The sequence below is a fragment of the Balaenoptera musculus genome, chromosome 1 (genome assembly GCF_009873245.2).
Source record: "Balaenoptera musculus isolate JJ_BM4_2016_0621 chromosome 1, mBalMus1.pri.v3, whole genome shotgun sequence".
Lineage (NCBI taxonomy): Eukaryota > Metazoa > Chordata > Mammalia > Artiodactyla > Balaenopteridae > Balaenoptera > Balaenoptera musculus.
This window is the reverse complement of record NC_045785.1, coordinates 109,224,477-109,242,718: the sequence shown is the minus strand read 5'-3', so window position 1 is coordinate 109,242,718 and position 18,242 is coordinate 109,224,477. Positions and strand designations below refer to the sequence as shown.

The 18,242-nt window shown below is 48.6% G+C and overlaps 4 protein-coding genes across 5 annotated transcripts; 2 read left to right on the top strand and 2 right to left on the bottom strand.

Annotated features, from left to right (window-relative positions):
* Positions 1-461: 461 nt before the first annotated feature.
* Positions 462-5,065, top strand: TMOD4 (tropomodulin 4). 2 transcript variants are annotated; one of them, XM_036850323.1, is made up of 11 exons: positions 482-563; positions 711-724; positions 1,564-1,728; positions 1,936-2,092; positions 2,406-2,522; positions 3,002-3,091; positions 3,274-3,404; positions 3,500-3,607; positions 4,004-4,147; positions 4,407-4,551; positions 4,958-5,065. In XM_036850323.1, exons 3-11 carry the CDS (start codon positions 1,606-1,608, stop codon positions 4,978-4,980), a joined length of 1,038 nt encoding a protein of 345 aa, XP_036706218.1. In that variant the 5' UTR covers positions 482-563; positions 711-724; positions 1,564-1,605; the 3' UTR covers positions 4,981-5,065. The 2 variants fall into 2 exon arrangements, with proteins under 2 accessions (XP_036706208.1, XP_036706218.1); XM_036850313.1 differs by lacking the exon at positions 711-724 and having other exon boundaries at positions 462-563.
* A 525-nt stretch (positions 5,066-5,590) lies between these two features.
* SCNM1 (sodium channel modifier 1) lies at positions 5,591-8,061 on the bottom strand. The gene is made up of 7 exons (XM_036850337.1): positions 7,901-8,061; positions 7,585-7,655; positions 6,929-7,017; positions 6,731-6,828; positions 6,523-6,611; positions 5,895-6,089; positions 5,591-5,746 (listed from the first exon to the last, which is right to left on the bottom strand). Exons 1-7 carry the CDS (start codon positions 7,949-7,951, stop codon positions 5,647-5,649), a joined length of 693 nt encoding a protein of 230 aa, XP_036706232.1. The 5' UTR covers positions 7,952-8,061; the 3' UTR covers positions 5,591-5,646.
* A 149-nt stretch (positions 8,062-8,210) lies between these two features.
* LYSMD1 (LysM domain containing 1) lies at positions 8,211-15,437 on the top strand. Its single transcript, XM_036850351.1, has 3 exons — positions 8,211-9,030; positions 13,440-13,798; positions 14,207-15,437. The coding sequence occupies exons 1-3, from the start codon at positions 8,851-8,853 to the stop codon at positions 14,343-14,345; spliced, it is 678 nt and encodes a 225-aa protein (XP_036706246.1). The 5' UTR covers positions 8,211-8,850; the 3' UTR covers positions 14,346-15,437.
* TNFAIP8L2 (TNF alpha induced protein 8 like 2) lies at positions 15,436-18,242 on the bottom strand. The gene is made up of 2 exons (XM_036850365.1): positions 18,165-18,242; positions 15,436-16,512 (listed from the first exon to the last, which is right to left on the bottom strand). The coding sequence occupies exon 2, from the start codon at positions 16,505-16,507 to the stop codon at positions 15,953-15,955; it is 555 nt and encodes a 184-aa protein (XP_036706260.1). The 5' UTR covers positions 16,508-16,512; positions 18,165-18,242; the 3' UTR covers positions 15,436-15,952.

The following is an 18,242-nucleotide window of genomic DNA, read 5'->3' as shown; positions in this document are numbered from 1 at the left end:
TTTGGCCGTGCTGCGTGGCTTGTGGGATCTTAGTTCCCTGACCAGGGATTGACCCTAAGCCTTCAGCAGTGAAAGCGCCGAGTCCTAACCGTTGGACTGCCAGGCAATTCCTAGAGTTGCCCTTTTTGAACTGTAAAATATTCATTCCTCTAACAGTTTATAAACACCTTAAAATTAGACACCAAAACAAAATCCTTATCCTCACCTTTATATCTCTGTATAGTCACTGCTTTGAATATAGCAGGCACCAAATAAGTAGGAACTGTGTGATTCTCATAGAACTCCAGTTTCTAGGACTCGGGCTTGTATGAAGGGGAGGAGGTGCCATGGCTCTTAGTGGCCACTAGAGGCTCTCAGGGCTGGGCAGGGTATGGGGGCTGTGTATATGTGATCTCCCACTACCCCCACCTGGCCAGAGCTAAAATAATAAAATGCTGAGCTCACTGTTCCCCCACCCTCTCCCCCGTCACTGGGCTCCTCCTGCTGCCAGGACAGTGCTCCTGTAGAACAGACAGACCAACCGACAGAAGGGGAGGTGAGAACGGAGGTGGCCACCAGGACTGGTAGGTGGGGAAGGCAGGGGCCTCACGGGTCAGAGCCTGGTGGGAGATGGGAGGAGAAGAGTGGCTCCTACTGGGAATGAAATGGAGTGTGTGCCTCTGTCACTCAGCATGTTTCTGCCGCTGTCTTGTGTTCTCCCGTAACTGTAGGTTACATTGTCAATGTAAGTATCTCACACATTCTCTGAATCTTTCATATTCAGCATGGTGTGTATGTGTGGCTTGTGTTTATTTTTCACATTGTAAAAGATCATGCAAGTTTAATCCTCTCACTGTTTTTAGAGAAACTTTATCCCATTTAGAAGGCGTTTCCCACCCATTAGACTGGTGTCACCTTCCTGTCCAAAGCCAGGGACAAATTATGGGAACTCAGTACCTGCTTCTAAGGCCGTACCACCCTTCCCCCAACCTGGAAGTCCCCCAGCTCCTCTGAGCCCTTGCTTTGCCTTAGGATTTAGAATTTTAGCAAACAGTGAAATCTTGATCCAACGCAATAAAAGAGGAAATGAGGGTAGAGTCAGAGCACTGTCTTTTCCCCCCTGCAATCCTCCTTGCTTTCTTAAACCAGTTTAGGAAAAACTGGATTATGGGGAAGAGAGGAGGAATTTCCCTGAAGCTCTCTGCCTGCCCCCCTTCCTTTCAATAGGAGCTGGGCTTGGGGCCAGCTGTGCTTGCAGGGCTCCCGGCAGCTGTGCTAGGGCAAGAGGCACGGACAGTCGAGGTAATAGGGGAGAGGTACTGCCAGGATTTCTTATACACTGGGGAAGGCAAATTCAGCCTGGATGCCTGGTATCCCCATCCGGAGTGGGTGGAAGCTGTGGGAGCCAGAAGGAGGCTCTGGTCCTAGCTGAGCAACCTAACCTTCCCCCGTCTTCCCATGCCCAACTAGGTCTGTCCTCCAAGGCAACCAGTTTATTGTTCTGCCCCACTGACCTGTCTCTGTGTCCCTACTGCGTCCATGTACATCTTTCCATTGTCCAACCACTTTCCCCATGTACCCCAGGCTCCGTGAGTGCCACACTGTGGGGAGGGGGTGGGGGCCGTCATGTCATCGTATCAGAAGGAACTGGAGAAATACAGAGACATAGATGAAGATGAGATCCTAAGGACCTTGAGCCCCGAGGAGCTAGAGCAGCTGGACTGCGAGCTACAGGAGATGGACCCCGAGGTAGGGGCTCTAGCACAGGGTACCAGGGGCAGTCCCCACGCATTTGGGAAGGGTGTGGGGCCCTGCGTGACTGAGACCAGGGCTATCTATAGGGCCTGGAGTCCCAAGAGGGTCAGGGGAATGGTGTCTGGAGATGTTTTAGGGAGCCTTGGAGGTGCCCCAGGTCAGAGGGGAGGTCTGACTTGCTCCCCAAAACTCATCCCTAAGAACATGCTCCTGCCAGCTGGACTAAGACAACGTGACCAGACAAAGAAGAGCCCAACGGGGCCGCTGGACCGAGAGGCCCTTTTGCAGTACCTGGAACAGCAGGCACTAGAGGTCAAAGAGCGTGATGACTTGGTTCCCTACACAGGCGAGAAGAAGGGTATGGAGACACTAACATCCATGCCTCCCAGAACCCAAATGGTTGTCTCTCAAAGGTCCCCTCCAGCTTCCCTCTCACCTTCCAGCTCCTAGCTGCCCAGGGACTCAGCTGCCTACACCTGCATGCCAGCTTGCACTCTTCAGCTCTTAGACGAGATCAAGGGGACCCAGGAGTCCTGAGCTTGTAGAGGACTCAGGCTTTACAGTGGCTCCTAGTGACCCAGCATTCCACCTCCTGGAGAAGGAAAGGAATCTGGAGGCCAGGATCTTAGGAGAAATGACCTGTATCTGAACCATCCTCATCTCCCCATCAGGGAAACCCTACATTCAGCCCAAGAGAGAAATTCCAGCCCAGGAGCAGATCACTCTGGAGCCTGAGCTGGAGGAGGCACTGGCCCATGCCACAGATGCTGAGATGTGTGATCTAGCAGGTGGGCAGCTGCGGGAAGTTGAGGAGTTGGGAAGATCTGGGGCAGGGGCTCCTAACCATGGCATGGGGCTAGCAGGGAAGGCCCTGAACCAGGATGTGGACGTTTTTGAGAAAGCCTCAGGCAGTGGTTTTAAATTTTTCTTGTTTATGTATGTATTCACTCATCTTTAAATTTAATAAGTTAACAACTCTAGGGCAATTTTACAGGGATTATAAAGCAAAACTATTCTGGCTGAAAACAGGAGGGTCTGACAGACTCCCTCACCCTGTAGTGTCTCCTTAGGGATCTTCCCTTAGCCCTGTCTCAATGTTTTAAAAACCACTGCCTTACGCAGTTTAATGGAAGGGACCCCTAGGACCAAGGGAGAGTGGAAGAGTTCAGCCTTCAAAAATGCAACAGATTCAGAATGAGGTCGGTGGGGGCCCTGGAACAAGTCCATTTTTCTCATTCCCTGTCTCCCCTCTGCCTACTCTCTCCAGCCATTCTGGGCATGTACACACTGATGAGCAACAAGCAATACTATGATGCTATCTGCAGCGGAGAAATCTGCAACACTGAAGGCATTAGCAGTGAGTGTGTTTGGGAGCATGGCACCCAGGGCTCTTGGCAGGCAGTCCCAGAGTCTGAGCAAAGGTAGCAAAGGGTGAAACAGGTGAATCAGGGAGAGGACATGATGCATAAGTCATGAGAACCAATGGGGAGGAGATTGTGGGGGACATGTTGGGGTTTCCTTCCTGCCCTCACCCACCAGGTGTGGTGCAGCCTGACAAGTATAAGCCAGTGCCAGATGAGCCCCCAAATCCCACAAACATTGAGGAGATACTGAAGAGTGTTCGAAGCAATGACAAGGAGCTGGAGGAGGTGAACCTCAATAATATCCAGGTATCTGACCCCCATCCTCTAAGCAATAGCACTGGGATAACTCTGCTGACATGTGTGAGTCCCCTAGCCCACCATCCCCTATTCCCCTTTGATAGGACATCCCGATACCCATGCTAACTGAGCTGTGTGAAGCAATGAAGACAAATACCCATGTCCGGAGCTTCAGTCTGGTGGCCACAAGGAGTGGTGACCCCGTTGCCAATGTAAGGCTAGTTGACATCCCTAGCCCTCTCCCTGCACCCTGACATGCCCCGCTGGCAGGGCTGACATAAAGGGTTGTGCTGGGGGTGCTATTCCCATCAAGCTCTCTTAGGGGAGCCCTGCTGGAGACTCCTACCCTCAGTCCTATGACTCACCGCTCTGAAATCCTCAGCTCATCTTCCTGAAGAGCCACAACCCTCCTACCCACGCCAACTGCACCGCACACTTAATCTCCCTGCTTTCCTTGCTACCTACTCCCACACCTGCCTCCCTCAAGCCCCACCCACAGCTCAAGGACTCTTCCCCAAGAGCTGTGTTTCCCTCTTGCTCCTGTTCTGTCTCTCCTCAGTCATCTGTGAAACTGTCCCCTAATGCTAACCCAAGTTCCTACTACCCAGGCGGTGGCTGACATGTTGCGTGAGAATCGTAGCCTCCAGAGCCTGAACATTGAATCCAACTTCATTAGCAGCACAGGGCTCATGGCTGTGCTGAAGGCAGTTCGGGAGAATGCCACACTCACCGAGCTCCGCGTAGACAACCAGGTCAGCATTCCCTTCTCCTGGTCTTTGCAGTCAGCTAACACTCACTGAGCCTCCTCCCTGAGGCAGCCACTGGGGCAGGATCTCATCTGATCTTGTTTGAACTCTCCTCTTCTTTGTCCCTATGAGGGGAGCCAAGGCAGCACCTCTCATCACCCACTCTGGAGAAACAAGCCTCTTTGACCTCCCAAAGGGTCAGTGGTCTAGGACTGTGAACAACCCAGACAGGGTGGGTGACAGTTTCCATCTCTCCTTCCCCCAGCGCCAGTGGCCTGGCGACGCAGTGGAGATGGAGATGGCCACCGTGCTTGAACAGTGCCCCTCCATTGTCCGCTTTGGCTACCACTTTACACAGCAGGGGCCACGAACTCGGGCAGCCCAGGCCATGACCCGGAACAATGAACTGCGTGAGTAGCTGCAGACGTGGTGTGTGGGGGAGAGGGCACGTAGCTGCAGAAGCTGGTGGATGCTCCTGAAAGCTGACTTAGTGACTAACAGCCTGGGGTGCTGCCAAAGTGACTCACATGAGCGGCTTAAACCCCGTAGGTGATCCGAAAGTAGACAGAAAAGCTCCTCTGCCCAAATATACCAGGAGAGAGGCGGAGGGAAGCTACACATACCTGTTTGGGGGAATGATATTTTTATTTGCTGCGTTGTTTCTTATTTTGTTAATGTGAGGGGGGAAGGGCATGTTTGGTGGCCTAAGACATTACCTCTTTGTGAGTCTGGCCAAGGAACTAGAAAGAAGAAGAGCACCTTTGCAGGAAGCAAGAGATGGGATAATGACTTGTGTTTACTCTTCTTCCTTTACAGGTCGCCAGCAAAAGAAGAGATAACACTACCCTTCCCTTTACCAACTAGAGCTCGGAGCCCTGAAAGCTTAAATCCTCATCTTGTAAATAAAGGCCCTTCTGTCCGCTCTGCCTGCCTCCTTCCTTGGGCTTTGGGGTGGAAATCTTGGCGCTAACCCCCAAGGGTTACTGCCAGTTCATCAGGGGATTATTTATACTCTGGGCATCAGCAGGCAGGGAGGTTCAGGTTACCAGCAGGAGGTGGGGGAGCTCCCTCCCTTGGTGTTCCCCATAACCCTGCCAATGCCTTTAGTCTCTTCTACTTTCACAGGGTGGCCAGCCCTGGCCCTGTTTCTTGACATGTCCGGCCCCTCCCCCCGAACGCCTACCCACAACCCCCATGTTATTTGAAGGAGGAAAGGACTTTGCGTGGAGGTGGAGAAGAAGGCAGAAAACATGAAGGGCAAAAACCTCCTTCTGACAGACTTATTAATAGGGCACCGGGCTGCCTGCAGCTGACGCTTGGCATGACTTTGGTAGAAGGTGGGGGAGGGGTTAGAAGTATGGGGAGCTGTGTACATTGTAGAGAAGAACTGGCTGGGCTGAGAAGGTACAGATCTGAAATCCTGAAACAAGGAGCCAGACTCAAGGAAAGTTAGGCTCCCAGCACCCACTCTAGTTTATTTGTGAACTGAACGGGGAAAGAGGGTGTCAGTCCAAGGGGAGATCAGGGGGTTCCTCTTCATCAGAGTCAAACTCAACATTTTCATCTTTTACCCATCGACCTCGTCCATCTGGGATCCATCCAGAGCTGGAAACATCAGAAAAAATAGAATTGGTCAGGAAAGGAAGTTTATTAAGAAATTAGTGGGGATAAGTAAAAACACTTGAGAAGCTTTGAAAAAAGGAGGGTCAGAGAGAAAAGGGGAAATCTGAGGAAAGTGATTCTGCATACTCACCTTCGAAGGGTGAGGTAATGATCCAGGGCCCGTCTTCTTGTGGGGCTCATAGGTGCAGGAGATGAGACAGTTGCTGATTCCTTGGTCTGTGAGCCAGCCTCAGGCTCAGGTTCTCTACTGATCTTCCCACTTTGGGGTTCAACCTCTGGGGGTGGCAAAGGGGAACGAGAGACAGAGGGACGAAGGGCTTCTGGTCTGGGTAGAGAAGAATCAAAGTCTGTAAAAGCAGTAAAGGAAAGGGCCAAATCTCCTGTGACTCCCAACCCCTTAAAGCAGTGCTTCCTAAACTGTGTTCCTCAAAATATTAATAAGCGTTCTGCATAAAAAGGATTTTGGGATCCAGTGAATTTAGGAAAGGCTAAGTTAACTTTTTTAAGGTTTTTTTTTTTTTTAATCTTAAGACTTTGTAGAGCCCTTAAAATACACTAATATTACTATTCTTCAAATAGGATTACAAAGCACCACTTCCCAAACTTTTTTTTTAATTACAAGATTCTTTTTCCTGCCTGAAATACAAGGTAACACTTCCAGAACACTAGTATTCCTCAGATTACAATTAGGAAAACGATCACTTTAGAGCCATCTATCTCCTGTCCCTCCCTGTCTCTGGCTTTCCCACCCCACAGACCTGTACTTCCGGCGGCAGCAACTGTTATAGTGAGGAGCTCTGTGCAGAGCACTCTGGGTGATAAGTCGAGTCTGGGTTAACAGAGGAGCCTGGCATGGAGATGGGAGACAGAGTCAGAGCCTTCAGAGCTAGAAAGAAGCCAAAGCCCTTCAAGCCTAAGGTGTGCAGCACAGACCTGCCTGGAACACAACCTCCCCACTCTGATTACCTCCGCTTTGGTCTCTTCCCTCCTCAGTTCATTCTGCTCTCTTGGATTCTGCTCCATGCCCTTTCCCGGCTGCTTCTTGCCATAGAAAAGCTGCAGGCCTGAGGAGAAAGGGGAAGAGAATTAAAAGCAGAGCACCAAGGGTGGTCTGAAGAGATTTTAAGGGTTCATTCTCCATCCTCTGTCTTCTCCCAAACTTACTGGACAGATGTTTCTTGCCTGCACGGTGGGCAGTCAGCATGGCCAGAGTGTCCAGTACAGGTCGATGGGGACATATGGCACAAGCAAAGCTGGGGAGGAGGAAAGAAGAAGATAACTGGCCCCAGAGTAGTGGAGTCTTGGCCATAGGTCCCACCCCGTCCTAGCACTCCTTTCCAAAGCCCAACTCCCAAGTCTCCCAATGTCCACCAACCACATCCCTGTCGCTCAGTCCTAGCTAAAGAATCCTAGATACTCCCGCTCTCCTCCTTAATAACAAAAGTTTGTTGGGCATCCCTGGTGGCACAGTGGTTGAGAGTCCACCTGCCAATGCAGGGGACACGGGTTCGAGCCCTGGTCCAGGAAGATCCCACATGCCACAGAGCAACTAAGCCTGTGCGCCACAACTACTGAGCCTGCGCTCTAGAGCCCGCGAGCCACAACTACTGAAGCCTGCGCACTTAGAGCCTGTGCTCCGCAACAAGAGAAGCCACCACAGTGAGAAGCCCGCGCACCACAACAAAGAGTAGCCCCCGCTCGCCGCAACTAGAGAAAGCCCGTGGGCAGCAACAAAGACCCAACGCAGCCAAAAAAAAAAAAAAAGTTTATTGAGCCTCTAACCGCAGAACCCTTAGGCTTGATCCACTTCTCGCCCTCACCGTCCATCCCGTAGCATCAGCGCCTCATCCTCTGGGATATAACTGGCCAGCAGATCCCCAACTCTTCGTTTCTGCAGGATATAGGGGAAGAAGTCCGGACGGGATAAAAGTGAAACGATAGGGACGAGGACTCAAAGGGAATAAAGACCATGGGGAGAGCAGAGATCTGGGGCGAAGAAGGGGTCAACAGCAGCTCTAGTGGTCTGGCTCCCTCCGCACCACCCCCCACCAGTTGTTGTCACAGCAACAAAACAGCTCCTTCACAGCCTTCAGTGGGCAGGTGAAGCTGCTCCAGACGCTCTTCTCTCGCGCTTACTTTGAGCACATTGAGTTGACTCCAATCATCCCCTTCCCTCTTGAAAGACATCACGACTGTGAGCCCCAGAAATGTTCAATTCTACGGCTCCGCCTTCGCTACTCCTTTCAGGCCACCGTAGCGAGAGTGGGACTGCTTCCTTCCTTCCTGTCTCTTTCCGGTTGGCCCCCTTACTTCCGGGGACGCTCTTCCATGCATGCACTGCGCGATCCCGGAAGCCCGCCCCTTGCCTGCGGATGGGGACTGCATTTCCTATGGTGCCCTGCGACCCCGCCGGCGCGGAGCCTTTAGGGAAATGAAGTCTTTTTTTTCAAAGAACTTGCCGCCGGGCTGGATACAGGCCCCTGCATCTTGACAGATTCGAGGGTTTGGAGGGACAAGAACCTGGATGTGGAGCCCGAATTTGAGGGTGTGACTAATTTGATGCGGAGGGTACCTTTGAGGATCGCTGAGGGGAAAGTGTGCTGTAGACTCTCGCTTTCATCACGCGCTTCTCCTGCGGCCACAGCCCACCTGGGGTGGGCCTGATTTGTTCCTGACCCTAGCAAGCCCACCCCGGGACGGGGCGGAGACGGGGTGTTGTGGGACCGGCAGGTCGGGCTGTCGGACCTAGGGGCAAACTGAGCTGAGTGTTGAGGAGGCTGTCTAGAATTCAAAGGTCAGAGTTCAATGTCGCGAGTTGTTGTGGGGAATCGAAAGTCGGAGGGGTGCTAAGGAGAGACTCAGGTAGGGACTGAATAGTCGGAGTACAGATTGGTGGGAAAGGGGCTTGGAGGGAGGAGAAGCGAGGGCTGAGAGGTCGCGCAGTGCCTGGGGAGGCGGGGAGACTTAGGACAGAAGACTGAAGGGGAAAGGAATCCTCTAAGTCTTAGAGACCCCGGGCCCGTCACTATTGGTCACTTAGACGGGCCTCCCGCAGTTGCAACCCCAGTTGTCCGCAGGGTGAGGAGATGGCTTCTCCCTCTAGACAGGCCCCCCTTGGTGGGTCAGGACTGCTTCAAGGGAGCCGGGCTCGTTCTTATGGAAGCCTGGTGCAGTCTGCCTGCTCCCCGGTGAGGGAAAGACGCCTGGAGCATCAGTTGGCGCCCGGAGACACCCTGGCTGGACTAGCGCTCAAATACGGGGTGACGGTGAGTCTAACAGGATTGGGACGCAGACACCCACTTAGAAGAGACTTACTCCTCATGAGAAGGTAGTGGCCCTCTAGGCAACTTCCCCTGAAATTTTCTTAATTGTGTTTAAATTAACTAATTGTGATAAATTAATTGTGATGTAAGTCTGGTCCACCTTTGTCTTTTGGTTTGTGTTCCCATCTCAGTGTTACACTGTCTGGTTGGGACAAATCCTGTCCCACTATCCCAGTGGAGGGGAGCAACTCCTATTTCTTACGCCAGTCACTATACTAAAGACTTTACATCTATTAGCCCATTTGATCCTCATATCGCTATCAAGCACACAATTACTGTCCCCTTTTTACAGATGAAGAAACCGAGACTTAGATTGGTTAACCAGTTTGACCAAGGTCAAATAACTAAAGTGTTGAAGTGAAAATTCAAACAGGTCTGTCTGACTCCAAAGCTTGTACTGTTAACCACATAGAAACATTCATTGAGAGTGATTAAACATTTACAGCAAACAATGGAGAGCTAATTTTTAGTCCTAAGTTCCCTACGTGCCTGTCTCTTCTTGTTCTTTTTTCCTCAATGCTCTGCCCTCTTCTTTTCTGGAAGGTGGCCTCCTTGGTACAAAACAGGTACTCTCTATGCCAAGCATTTCAGCTCCTGCATAGGGTGTATTTGGTAGGTGTAAAAATACATTGTTTTAAAGTTGATAAAGGTTGGTGTTTTTTTTTTCCATATCCTGTTGAATTTAGCCAACATTTTAATGCTTGGTATGTTTAAAGCACTATGGTAACCACCTTGGGAGACAGAAACATAAATAAAGTGTATAGTTGCTGCCCTCATGTAATTTACAGTCTAGTGAGATATGGACAGGGACACAAATAATGATTGTAGGTGACAGAATGTGGTGAGTTCGTAGAGGTGTTAACAAAGAGGGGGAAGTCAGGAAAGAAGACTGATTTTTATTTGGAAGGGGACATCAGTGCAGATTTTAAGGGAGCCATCGCAATGGGCCTTGAAAGACTTGGACATTCTTTCCTCTATGCTTCTCTCTATAAACCTATGTAATCCAGTGGTTTACACCTTTTACATCTTTGTCTCTCCGGTAGCCTGTACTCTCGTTAAGGGACAGAACTATTTCCTTTCAATTTTATATCTCTAGAGCCTGGCATAGTCCCCAGCACATAAAAGCTTAATAGATGTTTTTTGAATGAATGAAATTATGGCTAATATTTCCACACATGGAGATTTGGGAGTATAGTAAAGTGAACATTTCAAGTAGAGGGATGGCCTAAACAAAGGAAGTAGATGTGAAAGTACTGAGCAATGCTTTCATCCCAGCAGAGGCTCAGAGGCCATGCAATGAAGGAAACTGTGCTGCTAGTGAATCAACAATTTTTTTGGAGGTTTTCTTACAGCCCTGTACCTTTCTGAGTACAGAAAACCTCTGTAGTCTAGTGAAGAAGAGTTTTAGGTTCTGGCCTCATTCTGCTGCTTACTAGCTGAGTGACTGAATAGTCAATCACTTCCCCTGTTTGGGGCCTCAGTTTCTTATCATTTGTAAAATGAGGAAGACGTATTAAATTAAAAACTTAGATAAATCAATTACCTAAGTTATTACCTACCTGTCATTTAAGGAACACTTAGTATGTGCCAAGCCCTATATATTATCTCATATTTCTCTGTAAATCTTTATGAGGTAGATGTAACTATTTCCATTTAAAGGTAAGGAATATCACTGTGTTGTACATCTGAAACTAATAAAATATTGTAAGTCAATTATACTTCAATAAAAATAAAATTTTAAAGATAAGGAGACTGAAGCTTAGAGAGATAATTTGCCATAGACTATATACAACTAGTCTAATTAGTAGAGCTAGGATTCAGACCAGGTTGTCTCATTCTAAAATCCTCACTTTGAATTGCTCTATTAAACTAATTAGATTCTAATGACCTTTCTAGCTCTTGGCTCGATGGAAGTGGAACAATGTCCCCTTATATGGTACTTCTAGGAAATGATAAAAGCAACAGAAAAGGACCTAGGATATTATCAAGACAAAAGAGACCTAGGATATTATCTAGGCAAAATAAAATGAATAGCATCAAAGCACTTGGCGAAGAAAAAGTACAAAACTGCAAGCCATTTTTAACTTTTTTTTATTGTTCAGATCAATCCAATTTTATTTTTAAACTCATTATAGCATAAGATTTTATAAGTCAACTTTATTACAGTAGCCTTGCCCTGGAGTGGAAACAGCTTTGATATTTGACAGATATAAGAATTATGATTTCCGAAACTGGTGCCATTATGGGATGAATTTTTAGTAAAGCTGGCTGCCTGGCCTCGGATAATAAAATACTGACATACTGTGTCTGTGGTTCCTATATTTTATTATCTAGTTTATTTACTCATAAACCATTAATGAGCCTCTGGTGTGTGCCAAGTTTGTGCGATGCTGAGGGGTGCATTAGGCATACAGAGACAGCAAGTCACCAACCCTGCCCTTAAAGGACTCACAGTTTGGGCAAGACAAATATGCAAAGAGATGAATAACAATATAATAGGGTAGGTATTATTACAGCAATATTTACAGTATGCATTGGGAGCCCTGAAGAAGATAACACAAAGGGAATGAGAGTTGATGAGAAGTTTTCCCAGGCAGAGAAGGGAGTAGTGGAGAAACATTCCAGGCAGATAAAGACACAAAAGGGTGAAAGATCATGAAATGTTGGAAGAAGAAAAGTTCAGGATGGCAAAATGTATAAGTGGCAGAAGAAGGGAGGTGTGGGTGGACTTCCTATGAGAGCTAGATTGAGAATGCCCTCGAATGCTAATTTGGAATTTTTTTTTTTTGGCCGCACCACGTGGCTTGTGAGATCTTAGTTCCCCGACCAGGGATCGAACCCGGGCCCTGTGAGTGAAAGTGCTGAGTCCTAACCACTGGACTGCCAGAGAAGTCCTGCTAATTTGGATTTTATCTCTGAGCCAATGAGGAGCCATAGAAGGTTTATAAGCAAGGTAGTGGGTTGGGGCTTTACTGGTGGCACAGTGGTTAAGAATCCGCCTGCCAATGCAGGGGACACAGGTTCGAGCCCTGGTCCAGGAAGATCCCACGTGCCACGGAGCAACTAAGCCTGTGCGCCACAACTACTGAGCCTGCGCTGCTCTAGAGCCCACGAGTTACAACTACTGAGCCTGCGTGCCGCAACTACTGAAGCCCGCGTGCCTAGAGCCCATGCTCCACAACAAGAGAAGCCACCGCAGTGAGAAGAGTTCACGCATTGCAGTGAAGAGTAGCCCCCGCTCACCACAACTAGAGAAAGCCTGCGGACAGCAACGAAGACCAAACACAGCCAAAAATAAATAGATAAATAAATTTATAAAAAACAAAACAAAAAACTGTTACAATACCCAGATGAGAAATATTGAGAGTCTGTTCTAAGTCAATGGCAGTGAATGTGAAGATGAGACCAGATGTGAGAGATTTTTGCAGCATTTTTGTTGACCTGTTAGGTATGGATCATGAAAGAAAAGTATGAATTAAGGATGACATTGATATTTCTACCTTGGGAGGCAGGTAGATATAGATGGTGATGTCAGTCACTATGTTCAGTGATGAATAAATAGGTACTAAATAAATATTTGATCAGTGAAATTATTAACATAATAAGAAAAGCATTCCTGGAAGGAGTAAAAAGGCCCAGAATTCTAGTTCTAGCTCTGTCAATAACTTGCTAGGCAAGTAACTTAACCTCTCTGAACCTCAGTTCCTTCATCTTTAACAGTAGTTAAAGTGAGGTCCAGGGACCCCTAAGGGGGTCCCTAAGACTCTGTAGGGATCCACAAGGTCAAAACAATTTTCATGGTAATAATAACAAGACTTTATTTGTCTTTTTTATTCTCATGAGTGTACTGTGTTTTCCAGAGGCTATGTGACATGTGATATTGCAGCAGATGCATGTAGAGGTAGATATGAAAATCCTGTTGTCTTCCATTAAGTCGGACATTAAAGTGATTTACAAAAATGTAAAACAGTGCCTCTGTTCTTGCTACATGTTTGTTGTTTTTGTTTTGGAAAATATAGTTATTTTTCATCAAAATATTTATGTTAATATGTCATGGAAGTGTTTTTAAATTTTTTCAGTTTTAATTTTATAATACCTTAAATATTGATAGATGTGATCAACATAAGTAAAAGCTTTTTTCCTCAATAATTTTTTAAAATGTAAAAGGGCCCTAAGACCAAAAAGTATGAAAGCTACTGATTAATAAAACAGGGATAATATCAGCCCACTGTAGTTTTGGTTGTTATAGGGTCAGATAAGACTTTGTACAATCACTTTAAAAAGCATGAGGTGCTATACAAATATAAGATGGATTGTATTACTGTCATTAACTGTGGTGATTTTTTTTAAAGATGGAACAGATTAAGCGTGCAAACCGCCTTTATACTAATGACTCGATCTTCCTGAAGAAAACCCTCTACATCCCCATCCTGACAGAGCCCAGAGACCTGTTCAATGGTTTGGATTCTGAGGAAGAGAAGGATGGAGAGGAAGAGGTACAGCCAAGTAAGGATGAAGTTGGGCCACATTCAGCTGAGAGGAAGAAACAAGAGACAGGTTCGGGACGTGCCAATGGTGAAGTCCTTCCCACACCTGGCCAGGAGCCCCCCATTCATGACCTCTCTGCCTCTGATTTCCTTAAGAAGCTTGATTCACAGATCAGCTTGTCAAAGAAGGCTGCTGCCCAGAAGCTGAAAAAGGGGGAAAGTGGGTGAGTCTTGAATGAGTCCTTTTAAGTCCCTCCATAGACTCTGTTCCCCCAACCGTACCTGACCAGACACAAAGTAAGTAATTCCAGTGTCAGCAGAAGCAAGGTGAAACCTTTCCCTCAGGTGGCCACAAGACAATGAGCAGAGCCTGTGCCTGCTGAAATGGGTAGAGGCACTTGGTAATGGTTCTGTGTTCTCAGTGGAGTGAAATAGTTGACTGTTGTTACTGCTCTGATGTTCCATGAAGGAGCATTAGGATTAGGATTTATCCAGAGGGTACTGAGACCCCATCTTAAGGCAACCAGCTCATGTATATTAGAGAAGGACAGCTTCCCACATACTTCTTCACTCAGCCTAGTCTCAGCCTCTTCCCTTGATCTGTTGCTCTTTCCCCCTTTCCTCACCTGCAGGATACCTGGGGAGGATTCAGGTCTTCACCTGAGCTCTCCTCGGATGCAGCAACGAGCAGTCCTAGGTCCCGTGCCGCTGACCCGGACCTCTCGGACCCGGACACTTCGGGACCAGGAGGATGAAATCTTCAAACTCTGATGTCTCCACAACTGATTGAGAGAAGCCAGATGTTGAAGGAGCAGCTTGAGGGAGAGAGGAGCCTGAGGTGAGGCTCGGGAACATGGCCTCCCAGCCCACCTCCCTTACTCCTGCCATCTTCCGAGCCTTCTTGTCTGTCAAGAGTTCCTTGGTCTGGAGCAGTTCTATTGGCAAGGATAGGGGATGGGAAATAGACCCCTTCTCAGTTCTGGGGCTGAATCTAGAGTTGTCCTTTAGATTCAAAAGGCTCTTTTAACATCCCTGCTGCCTTTCCCATCCCTTTCACCATTCCTTGGCCTTAGAGCAGGGAGGCAAGGACTCTCACAGCCCCAAACTTCCTCCCCATCTCCAACTATGTTACCTAATTTATTTGGTGCTATATTGAAATATTATTTATTTGCTATATCTTATTCTTTCCCACTATTAGCTGAAAAATGGGATTTCTATAGCCCTGGGATGAGGGGAACCCAGGAACAGTAAGTGAGCCAGTGACTTCTGGCCCACCTTCCCCACCTTCGTAGCCAGCCATGTTACTGAGAATGGGCAATCAGTGATCTAGCCCCGCTGCAGGGAACGGCAGACTGTGCCTCGCCCCCAATCTCGAATGAAAGAATTTGGGCTCAGTCTTGACTAACCAGGTCACTATAACTTTTTCACAACTCTTGCTCTGAGGAAAAAACAGTGATGTAGGGTCCTGAACTCTCCATGCCACCAGTTCACCCTTCTAATCTGCTCCTCTGTTCAGCCTGTGTGAGGCTAAGGGATGGAAGAAGAATTGCTGTGGAGTTTGAAGAGGAGGACAGTTGTGGAAGTCTTTTTCTTATATCCTTTCCCGACCAGAGCCTATTGATCTATGTCTTGCTCCTCAATGCATATTTATTTGCAATTTGTAGCACTGATCTGCGGTACAGTTTTTTTGAGTTTCTTAAACAGAAGAAGTAGGCAAGGGAACCCCGGTGATGCTGGAAATATGCCTCAGTCTCCTGCATGGAAATGGTGAGAGGTGAGATGAGTGGTGTTTATATACCTCTTTCCTCTGTGATGATCATGAGATACAAGAAGCTGGAGAGATTAAACATTGAGCCCTGTGCATGTTTTAATAGTTTTATTTCCTCTGTGAGACTCTCCCCTGCCCTAGCCCCTTCTTCCTGCCCTCTGGAGCAGAGTCTCTGGTATCTGTCCAGACTCTGCCTAGAGCTGAAGGTCTAGGATGTCTCTAAAGGCTCCCTGCGCCCCCTGTCCTTAGTGTCCCCAGAGGAGTTAGATGGGCTATGCCCTCTTCCCCTGGTTCTGAGGGGAGGGGGCTTCCCTGTTTGAAAGGTCCCTTGTGGGGAAAATAGAGATCCAAGTTTCGCTTCATCTTTTTCAGGCAGCTTTGTTTCCTGTCTTGGGGCTGGAGTAGGAGAGAGGCCTCAACCCTCAGCATTGCTTCTTCTCCACCAGCAGTTGGGGGTGGGGTGGTCTCAGAGTCACAGGCACTCTTGGGAAAGACTGAAACCTGAGGGTTGAAAAGCATTAGTGCAGATGAGCAGGGTTAGAAAGCCCATTATCTGTTGTTTTCTCAGTCAGCCATTTTGCCAAGAAGGAACATGCTGGGGTCAGGGCTCTCAGAGCTTCCCCTCATCCAGCAGCTTCCTGAGCCCATCACAGATCTTGCCAAGGTGCTGAGTGTAGTCAGGCCCGTAGAGGGCTGTGAGCAGGCCTGGGTCAGAGAAGTGATCGAACACGCGGCGGATGCGGCCATGTGACTTGGGTGTGAGGTGGTGCTCCACCAGCTCCAGCAGCATATCCCGGCACTCGCTCAGCAGGCCGGCCAGCACAGCAGCCTCAAAGGTGAAGTCCACCTCGCCGAAGCTGAGCGCGGTCATGGCGCCCTGCTGCAGCTTCTGGCGAAAGCGGGTAGCCAAGGCCAGCTCGCTGGGGCTGAAGCAGCCACTGCGGTGCAGCACGGCCACCTTGACAGCCACCTTGATCAGGTCCTTGATAACCCGCTGGGCCTGGGGCCTGCTGTGTGTGTATTCTTTGGACACACGGTAGAGCTCATCTAGCACCTCGCTGCTCGTCTCATCGATGAAGAGATGAGCCACAGACCGACCTGCCATCTTACTCAGTAGCTTCTTCTCTGCTTGCAGCGCCAGACTCTTTGAACTGAAGGACTCCATGATTCCTAGGGAAGGGTTAGATGGGGGGGTATGTGGTCATAGTCACTAGAAGAAAGGCCACAGGCTTCCTTAGAGAGAAATGGCTTTTCCCCTTTCTGTCTCTTTGGTTTCTAGCTCATCTTCATCTTTGTTTGTCATCTTTCTCCCCCTGGGCCCCCTCAGTCCTCTGTGCTTTGTTCCCATTTTTTCTCCTTTTGTACTGTAGGAAATCATGATCTCTAAAACCAGAGGAGCAGTAATAGCTTTGGCTAGAGGAATGAGGGCACACCGGATGCTAGCGCACCACAAGTTAAGACCTTAGGGGAAGTAGGCTGTTGCTACTACAGTGGAGAAGATAAAGCTTACCTGGCAGATAGTTCTCACAGCTGCCATTTTTGGACACTGACTGGGTACCGTACATCTATGAGGTGTAGGTATTACTATCCTTGTTTTACAGCTGAGCAAACTGAGGCTTACGTTAAATAATTTACCCAAGGTCAAACACAACTGTTTTTCTGACTCCAAAAGCCCATGTCAGCTAGTGTGCTGTACTGCCTTTAAAGATGTGAGAAATATAGGGGTCCTGGGAGTCCTGATAAAAATAATAATGAACATTTATTGAGAACCTACTATGTGCCAAAGTGCTTTATCTCAGTCTTCCCAACCCTTTGTAAGGTAGGTATCCCCAATTTGCAACGAGAAAAATGAAACTAAGAAAAATTAAGCAACTTGGCTAAAGTCACTAGCAAATGATAAAAGTGGGCTTTGAACCATATAATCCAGAGAAGCCTCCCTCCCTTGGAATGCTCTCAATGAGGTTGAAGCACACTGAGGAATCGTGAGAAACAAGCACCTCAAGACAGTCCTAGAGGTCTCAGGTCCTCTGCTGGGACTGTGCTGAGGACCTCCTGGTGGCACATCAGCTGCAAGTATCCAGGGCGCTCTCCCCATGGTCTTCGCCTGTGGTGGTTCTGCTTGTTTTGCTTCTTACTTCCCCCTCCCCTGCTCTGCAGGATGTGGCCCTGACCGCAGTGAGGAGCAGCCTTGCCCTCTCCCCCAAACAAAATAGGAGTCTGAAGAAGCAGGGGAGGTGGGTAACTGGGAGGAGGGGTGCTTCTCCCCCAGCTGAATTGGTCCAGTGGGAATCTGGAACGTTGCTCTGCTCCCGGCTTTGCCTGGGGCTTTCTGGACCACGCTCTACATCCGGAAGAGGAGATTGCTCCATGTGAGCCTTCCTTCCTCCTTGGCCTTCCTGCTACCCAGCTCTCCACTGCCCCCGTTACCATCTCACGTTTTGTCCACTGTCCTCTCCCCCTCTCCGTGTTTCAGTCTCCTGTTTTCTCTTGTCTGAGTCCTGCCCTGTGGTCCTCTGGCCATGCTCTCCTGCTGGCCCTTACGTCTACCTCCATGTCTCCTAAGATCTCCTTGCATCTCTCAGTGGTCTGTCACATACCCTTATCCACCGCCGTCCCTCAGCCCTGCCCCCACCCAAACCAAACCATGTCTTTCTGAGGCTGCCTGGACCCAGGAAGAACTGAGCTGGACCTCCCCACTGGGGGCTCAAGAATTCTATCAAATGAGAGTCTCACGATATGGAAAGCTCAGGCTGACAGAGCTAGGACTCTTCTGCCACCATCACCCCTAAAGCCTACCCTTCTGTCATTGCCCGGTCCCTCACCTGCTGCGCCCTGGGTGCCAGTCTTGCCTTGGATGTTCCGGGAGAGCTGACAGAATGGAGAAGCTCCTAAGTGAGAGG

Coding starts and splice junctions, on each gene's coding strand:
- TMOD4 (XM_036850313.1), top strand. CDS start 1,606: ATGTCATCGTATCAGAAGGAACTGGAGAAATACAGAGACATAGATGAA. Junction 4,148..4,406: donor AGCTCCGCGTAGACAACCAG/GTCAGCATTCCC, acceptor TCCTTCCCCCAG/CGCCAGTGGCCTGGCGACGC. Junction 4,552..4,957: donor GACCCGGAACAATGAACTGC/GTGAGTAGCTGC, acceptor CTTCCTTTACAG/GTCGCCAGCAAAAGAAGAGA.
- SCNM1 (XM_036850337.1), bottom strand. CDS start 7,951: ATGTCTTTCAAGAGGGAAGGGGATGATTGGAGTCAACTCAATGTGCTC. Junction 6,090..6,522: donor TGCTGCCGCCGGAAGTACAG/GTCTGTGGGGTG, acceptor TTCTCTACCCAG/ACCAGAAGCCCTTCGTCCCT. Junction 5,747..5,894: donor CATTACCTCACCCTTCGAAG/GTGAGTATGCAG, acceptor TGATGTTTCCAG/CTCTGGATGGATCCCAGATG.
- LYSMD1 (XM_036850351.1), top strand. CDS start 8,851: ATGGCTTCTCCCTCTAGACAGGCCCCCCTTGGTGGGTCAGGACTGCTT. Junction 9,031..13,439: donor CGCTCAAATACGGGGTGACG/GTGAGTCTAACA, acceptor TTTTTTTTAAAG/ATGGAACAGATTAAGCGTGC. Junction 13,799..14,206: donor CTGAAAAAGGGGGAAAGTGG/GTGAGTCTTGAA, acceptor CCTCACCTGCAG/GATACCTGGGGAGGATTCAG.
- TNFAIP8L2 (XM_036850365.1), bottom strand. CDS start 16,507: ATGGAGTCCTTCAGTTCAAAGAGTCTGGCGCTGCAAGCAGAGAAGAAG.